At 36.9% G+C, this 16960-nt stretch overlaps 1 protein-coding gene across 1 annotated transcript; it reads left to right on the forward strand.

Moving 5' to 3' along the window:
- Window positions 1–847: 847 nt before the first annotated feature.
- LOC145684096 (COX assembly mitochondrial protein homolog) lies at window positions 848–16346 on the forward strand. The gene is made up of 3 exons (XM_081755983.1): window positions 848–1013; window positions 7937–8041; window positions 15931–16346. The coding sequence occupies exons 1-3, from the start codon at window positions 956–958 to the stop codon at window positions 16167–16169; spliced, it is 402 nt and encodes a 133-aa protein (XP_081612109.1). The 5' UTR covers window positions 848–955; the 3' UTR covers window positions 16170–16346.
- The last annotated feature ends 614 nt before the right edge of the window (window positions 16347–16960 follow it).

Consider the following 16960-nt stretch of genomic DNA (forward strand, 5'->3'; position numbering starts at 1 on the left):
AAAGGCGCGTACGCGGATGGGAGAAATTATGCTGTTGGCAGAAAAAAACACAATGGGCCTTATGCAGAGTCGTTTTGACGTCTGATTAGCGTCATACTAAAGGCCTGACAGCTGCAGGAAATATATGTTAGTCGAACTCTTTAGTATGGCACTAATCTCGCGTCAGAACGACTCTGCATAAGGCCTAATGTGTTTATTTCCTATTCCTAAAAGTATTATGAATGTGTTAATTGTAGACGATGCACTCACTGGGTCAACGTTTGAAGTACTGGTATTATTTCCTACATACCTAGCGGGGTCGCAAATTCATTGCCTAATGCAACAATAGCTACGACTTGTACCGCTTCTTAATTTGTGCAATACTGTGAGAAAAATGAAGTTAGCCACTGTGGATACGTATATCATGCTGATGGCACTATCTTTGCAGTGATGTATCTTTGTTAATATACTATTTACATATTTGGCCGCCTTTATAAATAAATTTCTTACACATTACTCTTCCTTTGTAAATAGGTTTAGTCTTTAAATGTTAATATCGTGGTGCCCTTTCCCTTGTTTCAGTAAAAATGCTGTATTATTAACTTTATAAAGAGCTACATATATACCCTATATATGTTATCAACTTGATAAATGATAATAACAAGCTGCCTTTTTCCTTGTTTCTATAAAAATGCTAACTTTATAGAACGTTAAATGTATAAATCATAACTTTGATAACAACACACAATATGAATCAAAACTCAATGTATTCAATCACGTGTTACATTAAGATGGATACACTGAAATACGAAGCGTAAGTTTATTTTGAGGTGATCTGATCAGCCAATGAGTATGAGGCTGTGGCTAGGCTGGGGCAGGAAAACAAAATATGCTGCCGGGAGAGCGATCTTAGCCAAACCAAGTAGCAACCGTAGAAGAAGAAGAAGAAGAATCATGAAACGATAATTTCCAGCCAATGGCTAAGGAATCAGGTGTTTTATCTCCTAAATTAGGAGGTGGACCGCATGGACTAGGTAAAATATTTTAATGTTCCATCATAACCGATTATACAAGAGTAGGGACAGGTGTAATCCAGGATGTTTCACTTAAGATATTGCTGGAAAATGAAATTTCTCAACCTTTCATAGTCTTACATAGTTACGTTATAGATAGAGATTAACTCTTATGGATATAAAAACAGCGTACGAATATACGGATTAAAATTACAGTTAAAGAAATTTACTAGGTTGCCACATGGATGTAACTAAACCAGTGCAGGAAATGGGACTGCCTGAGGTACGTATGTACGTCCATAGAGATGGGCGCGTCAGCGATGGTGATTGTTATAAAACAGTATGTTGGAAAAGAATAGCATTGCAATCAAATACTCCACGGTGAACAAGGGAACAAAATAAATGTCCGAAACACTACTATTGTTCTTAGTTAACTGCTGTATCGCCGGACCAATTTTAGAAAATTTACCGGATGAATTAGATAATTTATTTTGGTTTATGAGGAAGTATCAGGTGAGGGGAACAGTTCAAGTTAAGTTGAGTTGATTTTGAGTTTAACGTCCCGTTCAGCAGCGAGGCTATATGAGACGTCGTTCAAGTTAATTAAAGAAAACTTGTTACTTGTTTTTGATGGGATATTGTTTAGCAAATTGCCGTTCCCATAAATCATAATAAGTGTAACTCTCCGAAAAATAGTCTTTTCCGCCTCTATAGATAGTGCCGCTTACAACATCGAAAGGTAAATGTTTAGCACACAGGGTCCAGAAGTACGTAAGAAATGCAAAATTTACGGGAGAAATGAAAAATGCAAGTACTTAGACCTAACATAACTTAACAAACTCTAGCCTACAGTAAACTAAATTAACCTGAACTGACCTGGTATTAATAGAAATAAGCGAAATTCCGTCATTTCCAAAATTATGCTGGACTCCTACACTAATATAATCTGACATAAACTAACTTAACCTAACGAACTAACCTAATATGAACAGAAACTACCGAAATTGTAACACTTTTTAGAAAAAATAGCGGAACCCCTTTTGCTGAATGTTGTCCGGAAATTGTGCGTAGATGACAAATTATCACATACCATATCGTGTTTGAGTTTTATTTAGTTATACAAAAATAAGGAGTGTCAGTTCTTGAAATGGCATTATTGCTGTATCACCGAACCACACGAAAATCGAAAAGAAGGGAATATTATTTAGTTTCTCTCTCAAAATACTAGGTTGTGACCTTAGTTCACTTGGTAGTGATTAGTGTTCTAAATACAGTGTGGACGTATGACAAAAACTAGTGCATAAAACAAACGGACTTGTGCTAGGTGACCACAAAAAAGCACGAATATTATCTAGCCAAGTCAGTCAGGAGCGCAACAGGAGGGACTGAGCAACAGCGAGGGGTGCGTCAGCGCCGGTGGGTATAGGCATTAACGAGGATGGTGAAAAACATTTTATACCGTATCTCATAAAATGCATGGCTTATGTGTTGCACAGCTTTGGGGAAGATATTAAATGTTATCTAGAAAAGTCCCAAAATATATTGCATTAGTTTAGATTTGGTTAGACGTTCCTCTTATTTTCTGTAGTTTCATATCGTTTCCATACTTATGATAGACTGTTAGCTGTTTCTTATACAATGCCTTTCACACATTTTCATCAACTAACATTCCTTATTTTGGAGAAGAAACTAAATAATATTCCTAAAAAGTGTGGTCCGGCGATACAGCTCTAATGCCATTATTTCTCTTGTAAAATTTTCAGATTTTGTGTTACTAGCTCACGTTTGCGGAAGAAAACTTTAAAATTATTAGGTGCAGGTCGAATTTTGGCAAGCTACATTTTGCAAAATTTACAGATAAAAGTTTATGCTCCACATGGAAAGACATATTTTTAAGGAACAAATTTCTGCAGGCGATATAATCAAAGTCAAAGTAATGTAGTTATATTTTAGGTAAAGACAAAAAGCAGAATTTCATATTAGGTTTCCCACAAAAAATATATTTCCTCTAAATTTAATCGAGCTCACATAAAATGAATTAAAAAGTAGCAAATACTTATGTAGTGTAAACTTAATTCTAAGAGTCAGTGATTGATATATTTAGAGTGATAACGTACTTTGATAGTTACATTGTATTTACTAGTCTGTATTATATACATATAGTGCAAACGGATACTACCGTTACAAATTTTTATTGTTTACAAAATTATGCGTGGTGAACCAGGTGTTGCTATGTATATCGTAAAAAACTAAGAGGGTTATTTAGGCGAAGTCGAATATGGTAAAACTGTTTATGCACTTTAGAACTAAATGTTTTTAACCAGTGACAATTTTTACAATATATTTACAAGTAGTTGAAATTCAGTAAACGCAAATTACAATGTAGCAGGGTTGGCCGGTTTAAACAAGCTGTTAAAAAAAAAAAAAAAAAAAAAAAGTTTAAACGAAAATACGAAAAATGTTCGTAAAAGTGTAAGTGTTTCTAAAATCTTGAACACACATTTGTGGGTTATCGCGTGTCACTCCCGCATAGTATTCGTATTATATTCAGACCTAAATTCCCCATTCCTTACTCAAAGAGATTATACTACAAAAGCAACTTTTTTAATAAGTTTATGAATGTTTCTTTTGCGATTTTTTTAGTTTGTTGTTATGCAATTGCAATCAAAGAAAAATTCCAAATATTGTTTCGCTTTAATAATGTTTACTATTGATAAAATACATCGAAATACCGTACTTTTTTTTGGAAGGGGGGGGGAGGAGGATCATACAAACCCCACGAGAGGCAATTACTGAAATCAGAAGTATCTTTGGTATCTATTTATGTATAAATGGGTCAGAGCCAAAGTGGACTCAAATAATTCTTATCTTGATTCACTTTTCTTACTGATATGCAAATTAAGTCGTCTTTTTTTTTTTTTTTTTTTTTTTTTAACTTGAACTAATAAAAGTCGTAGTGAACTAACTTGGACTTAATTTGTCCTTCTGTACTCTGCAATATTTTGAAATTGTCCATATGTAATTCTGTATAATGGTTTCACTTGTGCAACTGTTTATCTTTTTTTTTTCTTCTCAAATGACTCTTGATAATTTGACAATTATATTAAAAGTATGTAAAGATCAGTATAACGTATCAGGAGTCCTTCATGAGTGAGTCGGCAGACGTATCACATTTGTGGCCAATTAGTCCCGGTTTCAAGTTCAAATGGAGGACAATTTGTTTCGGATGTAAGTCGAGAAACGGTTTGGACTCCGCTTTAAGCTTATGTGACCCCTTCCAGCTTATCCCAGTTGTTGTATAATAACACCAAATTGAAACAAACTTATTTCTGTCCATATGTGACACAAATGCATAGAGCAAATTATTTAAACCAAAAAAACCTGTTTTAAAAAAAATTAAACCAAAAAACAGTTTTTTTTTTGTTTTTTTTTTCAATAAAAACCGTGGTTTTTGCCAACCCTGCAATGTAGAAACTTAAGTGCTTCAGCTGTTTCAGGTTTCATTCTACTTCTTAAATTATCATATATAAGTCCACCAATACTAAAGAGACGTTAACTTTCAACTAATGATGGGGGAGCATTGTACAAGTAAAGGAAAACTATTTGCATGGTGTTTTCCCCACGATAGAGAGGATCATCATTTTCTGGAATGCACTGCATTTGAAAATAAGTGTCGGGTTCCGTTAGGAGAGCTTTGGAGCATTCTTTAATTTGTGTATCTTCTGAAACTTCCTCCAAGCTCCAAATATCAAAATGTGTCTTTTTACCAGAAGGAGGATCATCCGGATCTGAATCAGAAGATTCTTGTGAAGTAAGAATTGGTTCATTGCGTACGACTGCGTGAGGTGTCTGCAACGCTTCCATTTCATTACAATTCCACGACTTGATTTCATCGTTTTAAATTTGACTTGACACATATTTAAACTTATAACGGGGATCTAGAACCATAGTTATGAGAATATTCTTGTTGCACGTATATTGAGCCAGCGTACTTTGTATTGAACTCAATAATTTGGCACTAGTTGTTTTAATCCCAGAATGACGTTTCTTTTGTTGTTAGTGCTTCTCTAACACGGAAATAGATAGAAAAACTTAAGAAATGCACGCAGGTTGGGCGCACATTTCCCTCGTTATTTGTTTCAAAAAGTCGAAGCAGTTTCACCAGCTTTTTGGCAAGTGTCCATTGATTTAAAGTAAGTGAGCACGAAATATTATTGTTTGCGCAATACATCACAAGTGCTCGTTTTTCTTCAATTATTCCCTCCAATATATAGCATCGACTTCCACCGACTGGAAATATCCTGAATCAGTTCATGTACTGGTAGTCCTAACTCTTCTAATCTTCGCAATTCCTCTTTGGCTTTGGCTGAATGAAGAAGGTGACCGACCAGATTCCTTCCGAGCACACTCCGAGCATATGAATTATAGCTCTCTGCGATGAAATCGAATCATTAATACATATGGTAAAGTATGTATAAAACATATTTGGTCTAGGAATTAATTCGTGCGGGTGGACAAGAGATGGCGCAACGAACGGAGCGTCCCACAGTTCCGTGTATCCACACATGTGTTGCAAACCCCTGTCATCGCGTATCGTTCGTAGTATAGGGCAGTGGATTAAAGCGTCAACAACACCAGTTTGTAGTTAAGTGAACATGGCGCAATTTGTGCCTGATAAAGTGTTTTTGCGGGGTGTCCTGCTGCATTACTTTAACATGCAGAAAAGTGCGACTGAAAGTCATCGTATTTTGGTGGAAGTGTATGGTGACCATGTTCTAGCTGAGCGAACGTGTCAGAAGTGGTTTGCACGGTTTAGAAGTGGTGATTTCGGCTTGGCAGACCAAGAGCGAGCTGGACAGCCAAAAAAATTTCAAGACGAACAATTGACAGCATTGCTCGAACAGGATTCGTGTCAAACGCAGGAACAACTTGCAGCAGCATTAGGCGTTGATCAAACAACAGTCTCCAAACGCTTGAAAGCCATGGGAATGATTCAAAAGATGTCACATTGGATTCCACATGAATTGAAAGACAGAGACGTTGAAAGACGAAAAACCATTTGCGAATTGCTGCTTCAACGACAGAGCAGAAAGGGGTTTCTGCATCGAATTATTACGGGTGATGAGAAGTGGATCCATTACGAGAACCCTAAACGAAAAAAGGCCTGGGTGAAACCAGGTGAACCAGGTCCATCACAACCAAAACGAGATATTCACTGTGCAAAGGTTATGCTGTGCATATGGTGGGATATGAAATGTGTGGTGTACTATGAGCTGCTGCAACCGGGTGAAACTATGAATGGAGAACGTTATCGACGACAATTAATGCGTTTGAAGCAAGCTCTGGCCAGAACACGACCAGAATGGGAGAACAGACATGATAAATGTATTGTTCAACATGATAACGCTCGCCCACATGTCGCAAAACCGGTCAAAACCTATTTAGAAAATGTCGGATGGGAAGTTTTACCCCACCCGCCGTATTCACCAGACGTTGCTCCTTCGAACTACTACTTGTTCGATTGCATGAACAACGATTTGATTGGACAGCGGTTTACTTCTTCAGAAATCGAAACATGGGTCTCTGACTGGATCGCTTCCAAGGATGAGGACTTCTTTCGCCACGGAATCCGTACATTGCCTGACAGATGGGCGAAAGTGGTGGCTAGCGATGGACAATATTTTTCTTAAGGTATTTATGTATTTTGTGTTTGTACTACAGCTTCAATGTGTGCGTACCAACCGCACGAATTAATTCCTAGACCAAATAGAATATCTTTGCTTTGTAATTTTCTTGAACGTATGCCAGAAACCATATTGGATACATTGTCACGCACTATCACAAACGTGTTATCAGCTTCAATATTCCAGTTTTCAATCTTTTGCGACATATTATCACCTGTGTGACTGCCAGGAAAGAACGTATGGAGCATTAAGTTATTGCATTCTCTCTTTCAAAAGACTTATTCACTTAATGTACAGTGAGACTTAGAAATGGGTAAGCAGTGTGATTAGCTGTCCTTATGTCCGTCGCAAAGCTAATGAAATTCGAAGTCGTTAATCTTTTCTAATATGTAAGTAGAAGAAAATAATGACGAAGTGACGGTCGTATAGGTTTCTTCCATAGCATTTTCTTCTGAATCGTAACCTCTGCCTTGTTTGGGATTCAAATGACAGGTCTGCTATCCTGACCGAGGACCTTTGGCTTTTCTTCACCACTATTTCGGCATGGAGAGACTAAAAATATGTTTGAGTATGAGTAGTACAAATCAAAGGCGTACACATACATAAAGAAATCGATTGTACAACTGATAATAATTTAGATAAACTTTTTAAGTCTATACGAAATCGATGAAATATAAGTGTCACTGTTAATATTAAACAAACTGAAAAAAAGTTCGGAAAATATATCGGTATCCATATGCCGATTTCGATACTGGTACTCCCAAAAGTGGCCGATATCACTAATACCGATATGACGGTACATCCCTATGTACGATGACTAATTACGGAGAAAAATGAAGTTTATCGTGGACTATATGAAGGTGCGTAGTGAGGGCATATTAGGTAAACTGACAACAGTGCACAATACACTGTTGGTGAATATATTGAAAAATAGTGTTACCTTGTGTTAGTAAGGCAATACAGGTTTCAAGGTCTCCTTCTTTGTATGTACCGCCCTAGAAAAACTTACTTTCTGGACCCACTTCATATCTAAAATGTATTTTTTTTTTTTTTTTTTTTTTTTTTTGCCTGTTTATTTTTTCTTCTGGCTCTGTCTTTTCACTTAGTTGTACGTTGCAACCCTTTATATTTACAATTTGCCCATAACCAAAGTTATTGTAGGGCGTACCACATTATAATATATTGATTTATATCTTTTGTTTCTTAAATACACAGAAAGGCAGTGATAAATAATTCGTAATACTTGTTTCTGTGTTGTAGGTGATCCGAATGACCGATCTCTGCGAAAAGTAGAGATTGAAGTTATGGTTCCGAAGTTAATGAGAGAAAAGGCGAAAGAAGAAAAATGTGTACCGCAGGTCAAAGGCAAGTATGTTAAAATAATATTAGTTTTCGTGTGGATAATGATAGTAGTTTAGAATGAAAGAGCTTTATTCTGACCTGCAGTTTAGAAGGAAAGAGCTTTATTCTGACCTGCCAAGTTAAGAGAATTTTCATGAAATTAGTATTCGGAGGAGTTTTTTATTGCATCTAGTTAATTTTCTGCTTGTTTAGATAGAAATTTACTTCAGTTCTCATCCAAAATCTGTTCCTTGCAATTATAGATCCGGGATTATGATTATTATTGTTTCTTTTCCTTTCTTTTCTTTTGAAGTTGCAAATCAGTAGTCAGGAACGTTATTTTGACACATCATCCTTGCTTCTCACTGTTGTGTGCGTAATGTTATATGCGACTCGAACCTTATAGAATTTCAAAGCGTTTTAAATCCAAATATGTAAACCGCTAAAGGCTTTAAAACATCTAGTTGTTAAATGAAGTTCTAAAGCACTTGATTAACTTGCGTTTAATGATTCTCTCTGAGTGTTACAAATTTGCTGCTAACGAGAATTTTGAAATGCCTGGATGTGGCTGACAACGATCATGTTTGTGGATTTTTTCGGAATTCCTGTTTCCTGCCACTTTATTGTTTTCACAATTTCGTTCATTACCATCACCACCATCTCCCTAGCCTCGGCTTATAATCGTGGAACGTTAGACTCTGGAAAAAAAGAGGATACTTTGAGAAAATCTGCACATACAAAACACTGGTCAAGTTCAGGGTTGGCTGGTTTAAGCCAAGGTGGTTTAAACCAGCTGGTTTAAAAAAAAAAAAAAAAAACTGGTTTAAACAAAAAAAAAAATGTTCGTAAAAGTGTAAATGTTTGTAAAATCTTGGTGAACACACATTTGTGGGTTATCACGTTTCACTCCCGTATATTATTCGTATTATATTCAGACCTAAATTCCCCATTCATTACTCAGAAAGATTATACTACAAAAACAACTTTTTTTTATAAGTTTATAAATGTTTATTTTGTGATTTTTTTGTAGTTGTTATTATTGTTATGTAATTGCAATCGAAGAAAAACTCTAAATATTGTTTCGTTTCAATGTTTACTATTGATAAAATATATCGAAAATGCCGTACTTTGTGTGTGTGTGTGTGGGGGGGGGGGGGAGGGTCATACAGACCCCACGAGAGGCATTTAGTGAAATAAGTATCTTTGGTATCTATTTATGTATAAATGAGTCTGAGCCAAAGTGGACTCAAATAATTCGTATCTTTATTCACTTTTCTTATTGATATTCAGATTAAGTCGGTGTATTTCCTTAATTTGCACCAATAAAAGTCGTTGTTAACTAACTTGAACTAAATTAGTTCTTCTGTACTAGTACTTTGAAATTGTTCATATGTAATTCTGTGTAATGGTTTTACTTGTGCAACTGTTTATCTTTTTGTCCTTCTGAAATGACTTGACAGTTATATTAAGAAGCATGTAAAGATCAGTACAACGTTTTTTTTTTTTTTTTTTTTATCAGGATTCCTTCGTGAGTGAGTCGGCAGACGTATCGCATTTGTGGCCAATTAGTCCTGGTTCCGAGTTCAAATGGAGGACAATTTCTCTCGGATGTAACTCGAGAAGTTGTTTTTATTCCGCTTTAAGCTTATGTGACCCCTTCCAGCATAACCCGGTTGTTGCATAATAACATCAAGGCGAAACAAACTTATTTCTGTCCATATATGATATGAATATATAGAGCAAATTATTTAAACCATAAAAACCTGGTTTTAAACCAAAAAAAACCTGGTTTAAACAAAAAAAAACCGGGTTTTTGGTTTTTTTTAAAAATAAAAACCATGGTTTTTGCCAACCCTGGTCAAGTTATATCCGGACGATTTTCAAAATGTACTTAGGTTAGCTGGTTAGCAATACAACCAGTTTTGTTCTATGAGACATCAGCATTACGGACTATCGGCCGACATCTCAATTTACACTGCATCAAACTACGTTAAAACACAGGCATAGAAATTTTATCCCTTTCCTTTCTACAGGTTTCCTATAGGCGAGTGAGGGTAGCAGTCATTTTAACAATACAATTGCGCAGAAATCCATTGAGTTGGCCTCTGGATTTTTTTTTTTTTTTTTTTTTTTTTTAATACATGAATATAATGAAAGGTAATGTAATGGATTTCCATTTCCTGCTCCATGTCAAGAAAAAACAGAAGGGATGATTTGGCAATGTGGTTAGATGCTTTGTGTATATAGCTCCTTACGTTTGGTTCTTGTTGTTTCCGTACAAATGAGGTATGTTTTCCGATATCCTGAGGTCATTGGATTCCTGGATGTAGGCAGAATTAATTTTCACGTTTTTGTCGACCTTATACACCTCCAACTTCCTCTCGTAACCATATCCAGCGCCATTCAGGATTCTCTATGGGAGCTTTCTCGATACTGGCGGTAAAGCTCGGTATGTTCCTTGCCAGACGTGTCACGGTATGTAATTGTCCGAATATTACCGAATGAGGTAAATGTATGCCTCATTCAATTTATAGTCGTCTCATTTTGACTCTCCCCCCTCCAAGGTCAATTTGCGGCAGTTTGTCTGATAGTCACTAACGTGGCACGGAAGCAGGTTGTGAACTTGGCCTTTGCGGCTGGTTGGTTGGATTGAACTTAAGCTTCCCTTTCAGGACCGAGACTGTATGAGACTTGGGTCTACAGCTTAATGTGGGCTGAAGACGCCTATGCTGATGATATAGCCACGAGCAGAGTTGGCAAAAACCATGTTTTTTTATTGAAAAAACAAAAAATAAGTTTTTTGTTTAAACCCGGTTTTTTGGTTTAAATCAGCTTTTTATGGTTTAAATAATTTGCTCTAAGTATTTATATCAGATATGGACAGAAACAAGTTTGTTTCGCCCTGGTGTTATGCAACAATCGGGTTATGCTGGAGGGCTTCACATAAGCCTAAAACGAAATCCTAACTGCTTCTCGGCTTGCATCCGAGAGAAATTGTCCTCCATATGAACTCGAAGCCGGAACTAATTGGTTACAAATGCGATACGGCTGCCGACTCACTCACGAAGGACTTCTGACAAAAATACGTTGTACTAATCTTTAAATACTTGTTAATTTAATTGTCAAGAGTCATTTCAGAAGGACAAAAAGATAAACAGTTGCACAAGTTAAACCATTATACAGAATTACATATGGACAATTTCAAAATACTGCAGAGTACAGAAGAACTAATTTAGTCCAAGTTAGTTCACTACGACTTTTGTTAGTCCAAGTTAAAGAAAAACAACGACTTAATTTGCAGATCAGTAAGAAAAGTGAATAAAGATACGAATTATTTGAGTCCATTTTGACTGACCAATTTATACATAAATAGATACCAAAGATACTTCTGATTTCAATAAATGCCTCTCGTGAGGTTTGTATGAGCCCCCCCCCCCCCCCAAAAAAAAAAGTGCGTTAATTCGATTTTTATCAATAGTAAACATTAAAAAAGGAAATAACATTCAGAATTTTTCTTTGATTGCAATTGCATAACAATAATAAACTATAAAAAAATCACAAAAGAAACATTCATAAACTTATATCGGGTGTTGCAAAATAAGTGTTACAACTCTTGGGAGGTGAATCCTGCCACTGAGACAAGAAAAAAAGTTCTCTTGAACTTTCGGCTATCGGACATAGTTTCAGATCTACAAGGTGCCGAAAGCGTGGGAAAATGACTTTCGGACGCCAATAGTTCGGAAACTATCCAACGTAAAGAGGGCGGAAGTCATACCTGCTGTATTGAATTTTGCATGTTTCACAATCCTACCATGCACGCGCAAGGGATTCCCCAAAGGAACGTAGGGAGTCCCGAATAATCTGCTAAATGAAAATCGGTCTAAATGGATATGAATTGATGGAGTTCCTACCAGGTAACAATAATTCGTTTGTATTAAGTCGATATCTGGAACACATAGAAAATGGCGGAAACTTCAATGTCTGTTGTGTGTGGTTGCATAATAGCAAGGTACGGATGATGGGCAACAGTGAAGTTTTGAGTAATTAGTATCGCGAATTTGAATACAGATGCTCTAGAATGACATCTGGAGTGTCGGTAGAGCACAACAGATGGAGCAGGGTGATTCACATGTGTGGAAACAAGTAACGAAAAATGCCCAAAAATGCACTCACATACTCAGTAAACGTGAGTTCAAAGCGTCAGAATTGTAAGGATTAGCGTCAAGGACATGAAAGCCATTGCCAATTCACCAATAATATTCCAACCCGATGCAATATGATGTGCACGATTGCATACCAATAAGGATGCAACAACTTAGGCCAAGTTGAAATTGTGTAAAGGGACTCACTAAGAAACTGGGTAAACTAATGAATGTCTCTAGTGGGATCGCATGATCGATATTGAAATGTGGCCAATGTGTGTGTTGATATCGACATGTAGCTAATGGACAAATGTCAACATGTCCCACTACTGCTGGGACACCGTCTCACATGCGAAAACTAGGAAAGTAACGTTGTACATTCTGCTATTACATCTGGTGCACTTTTTTGGTAGAACGTAACTAGAACAAGATTGTATCAATGTCCCTCTTATTTTGGGACATTGTCCCACAGTCGACACATATGAAAAGAAATATCTTAATCCATGGTTCATATTGTGATAGAGCGTGAAAATAACAAAGTTGTATCATGCCTCACGTCTTCTGGGACATATGACGTACTCGATATCAAAATACCTCCAGAAATATGTATCTTACACACAGTACACATGCCAAGACAAAGACGAAAAGGAACTAATTTGGCACATCTAACACTACAGCTGGAACACCATACATGTGGAAAATAAAACGACATGAGAAATAGGAAGAAACGTTTTAAAGCTCTGATTGTTTACAACTGTGCAGTAGGAGTAACAAAATGTAATACAAATTCGCTACACTTAACACTCAGAACTTCACTGTTGGCCAGCATCCGTACCTGGCGATTATGCAACCACACACAACATACATTAAAGTTTCCGCCATTTTGTATGTGTTCCACATATCGACTTAATACAAACGAATTATTGTTATCTGGTAGAAACCCCATCAATTCATATCCATTTAGACCAACTTTCATTTAGCAGATTATTCGGGACTCCCTACTTTCCTTTGGGGAATCCCTTGCGCGTGCATGGTAGGATTGCGAAACATGCAAAATTCAATACAGCAGGTATGGCTTCTTCAGTGATTTTTGTACCCGCCCTCTTTACGTTGGATAGTTTCCGAACTATTGGCATCCGAAAGTCATTTTCCCACGCTTTCGGCACCTTGTAGATCTGAAACTATGTCCGATAGCCGAAAGTTCAAGAGAACTTTTTTTCTTGTCTCAGTGGCAGGATTCACCTCCCAAGAGTTGTAACACTTATTTTGCAACACCCGATATAAAAAAAAAAAGTTGCTTTTGTGGTATAATCTCTTTGAGTAATGAATAGTTAATTTAGGTCTGAATATAATACGAATAATATACGGGAGTGAAACCGATAGCCCATAAATGTGTGTTCATCAAGATTTTACGAACACTTATACTTTTACTAACATTTTTCGTTTTTTTGGTTTAAACCTTAAAAAAAAAAAAAAGCTGGTTTAAACCAGCCAACCCTGCCACGCGGATCTCAACTCGGCCCTTATGTACACATCACAGGCCAGACGGCAATGAATGACGTGGTGACAGTGAACTGGGCTAGATTTAATTTCTGGACCATTTTAGGGTATTAGATTTTCATGGCCTGGCAGTTGAATTCCACAAAGCACCTGAGAAATGACACTCACTGATAACCTCTTATTGTTGAATGATTGTGCATGGTCGTATTTGTGTTTGGCTGGCCATGATATTTGTAGCTGTGGTCATGATAAACCATTTTCCGGACACTATTTCACTTTCCGGTTGTACTCTGTCAAATGTACATCTCTTTTTTGAGTCTGGCAACGCCATATCCTCCTCAATTCTTCATCAAACGTAATGATTGAAACGCCAGATTTCCCTTATAGGCAAAGTATTAATAATTTATGTCGAGGGAACAGGAGGAAGCAGCTATTAGCGGGATGGGAACAACGTTGGACACTATGCACTCATAGTGCCCATCGAAGAAGAAAAAAACCCACAATTCGATAATAAAAAAAGTTATTATTTTGTAGTTAACTACCCCTTGTTATGAATTATAAGTATTGCCCTCGGAGCAAAAGATGTTTTGAGAAAATCTTAAGGGAATTCAAATCTCAAAATCTCCGCTACCTTTCGACAAGCCGTCAGGTTCCAATGGTTGACAGTTTAGGTGGTTAGCTTTGAGAATTTTCCGAGATTACTAAAGCTCCCCACTGATGAAAGGAGCTGATTTAGCTAATGATTTTACCAAAACAGAATGGGTAAACAAATACATACAACAATTTTCTGAATTCCCGTACGTCCTTTTTCTTATTCACATCTTCCTTCACCACCCTTTTATCGAGATAGTGTTTTGACCACTGACCTCCAAGAACAAATCGCGGGAATCCATGCTGCTTTGTCTCCAGTCACATATACAGAACATCTGTATCTCATATGGGTATACGAAAGAGTTAAAAGAAAATAATAACAAAACGGTATTTTGCGTGGCCAAGATACGAAGGTAAATTTATCACTATCATAGGGTGAATATTGCTTCAATGCGGCCAACTTACAGATAATAAGTAAAGAGTATCTTATGGGAAAAATGCAGGTTCAAGACGAACCAGGCCAAGATGAGCAAGTGGTCAAGTTGACAGGTTTTACTGTAGTTTTTATTCTTCTAAAATATGTTCGTTTATTTATGTACTGTACTCTTAACTAGCGGATATGGTAGACAAACGTGTGCGTGGGTTTTCTCGGAGTTCTCCCATTTCCTTCATTCTGCTATTCTTTTTATTCATTTTCATCATCAATCTCCTTTAACCTACCCGGCATAACTAAGGACATAAAACTGAAATATTTCATTGCATTTCTTAACTAGGATATTACATGCGAGGTGTGTTCAAAAAGTATCGAACCATATATGAGGCGCGGAAGACATTCATCACTTAGATGTAGAGAGAACACTCATGTTCAATCGTGAATATTTTCCCGCCCGCAGAAAGCGTCAGTTGCTGGCAGTCGGCCAACGAATGTAGACATGTAATGAGCGGTCGTCGCATTTTTTTTTAATGAAAAAAAAAAAAAAAAAAGCTTGAGCAGCGATATTGAATCAAGTTTTGCCAAAAGATTGGCGATATCAAGCGGAAACAGTCACATCGGTACATTCAATTTTGAACGGGAATTTGGGCATGACGAGAGTGTCTGCGAAACTTGATTCAGGCTTTCATCGCCAAACACAACATTTCTGTGTGTCGTCAGGCTACCTACTCACCCGACGTGGCTCCATGTGACTTTCGGTTATTTCCCAAGCTGAAAATGCGACTAAAAGGCGCCCCATTTGAGTCAAGAGAAGACACCATGCAGAATGCTACGTCACGGTAGCTCATCACTTTAAAAACCGCGTTCCAGAAGTGTTTCCAACTTCCAACAATGGCGGGAACGTTGCGAGAAGTGTATGTATTAACAGGGAGACTGTTTTGATGGCGATTAGTGTTCGGATTTCCAAATTAATAAATGTGTTTTTGCCAACCAAAGATTCGATACTTTTGAACTCACCTCTTATATTGTTGTCTCTCTGGTAACGATTTGCGTCAACGCATCTCAAAATATGCAGTTTCGTTTGCAGTAATAGGCATAGCAGTGATAATTGATTTTTGCATGTCTTACGTTGTGTTGCGGTCCGCAGTATTTGCGAAGGCTAATACGAGATAAAACTCAGTGAGTCCAACTAGCTTTTTAATTTTATTTTGTACTCATTCGAGTTTTTTTTTTTTTCTACATTCTAGCTTTCACTGAGTGTTGTAAGGACACAGGCTTGTTGATGGTTGTGAAGTGCAGAAAGGAAAACGATGCATTAAAAGCATGTCTAAATCATTGGTATCAGAACGAAGAGTTCAAAAAGCAGTGCACGGAAGAATATTTACAAGAAAGAAGTGAATTCAGAAGAACAGGAGTGAGGAAAAAGTATAGAGGGAAAGAACATATAATGGCGTCATTGCAAGAAAAGTTTCCGCAAGCATCCTGAGGTTGCTTATAATAGCATGATTTATATGTATCATAAATGTATATAGTTTTTGCTGTAGGTTTAATCTCCAAAGACTGAATAATATGTATGTGCACGACTGAATTATACATAATTTTTAAGTGTGAATTATACGTTTACATAATCATGTTACAAGTTAATAAATTAATTTAATAAGTATTTATAATGTTTTACGTCAATATTCCTCAGACCTAGTGTGATTCTTAAGTATTCCACGGTCAGCACCGAAGGAAGCCTTCAACTTATGGTAGTGCTTCTCAGAACAATTTTGAAGTACGACACTATTGAATGCCCCACGGCATTGCAAAATACGTATGTATGGTTAGATTGGAATGAGCATTGTTTTCTGTGACATAATAGAGCTGAGAAAGCAGCTAATAACACAGTCCTTGGTGGTGTTGCTTGGGAATTGTATACCCACCTCTGACCTCTGTAGCTTCTTTCTCAACTGTTTACGCTTTTCCTGGCAAACGAATTGGAACCAGGCGATCGGAAACAAGCTACATGCTGTAAAACTTATTTCAGGTAACTGGCAAACGTCGTCGCATACTAATAGTAGAGGTAAGTAATCCTGAAGACTTAAATGTAAATCTGGAACACACACACCAGGCCCATTTTGTTTTAATTTGAGCATAAAAGGCGCACTAATAACGAACTGATGGCAACATATTTCCCAGTTTTTTTCCAATAATATTTTGTAGGGAATGGTTATATTCACAATAATTTAATGAAATTCAAAAGATCATTTTGTAAGCTGTGTCAAAAGACAAGCT

The sequence above is a fragment of the Thermobia domestica genome, chromosome 4, assembly GCF_964235325.1.
Source record: "Thermobia domestica chromosome 4, izTheDome1.hap1.1, whole genome shotgun sequence".
In the NCBI taxonomy this organism is placed as follows: Eukaryota; Metazoa; Arthropoda; class Insecta; order Zygentoma; family Lepismatidae; genus Thermobia; species Thermobia domestica.

Excerpts from the sequence above, each read along its gene's own strand:
- LOC145684096 (XM_081755983.1), top strand. The coding sequence starts at position 956 with ATGGCTAAGGAATCAGGTGTTTTATCTCCTAAATTAGGAGGTGGACCG. Across the intron at positions 1,014-7,936 it reads AGGTGGACCGCATGGACTAG|GTGATCCGAATGACCGATCT; the intron begins GTAAAATATTTT and ends TCTGTGTTGTAG. Across the intron at positions 8,042-15,930 it reads ATGTGTACCGCAGGTCAAAG|CTTTCACTGAGTGTTGTAAG; the intron begins GCAAGTATGTTA and ends TCTACATTCTAG.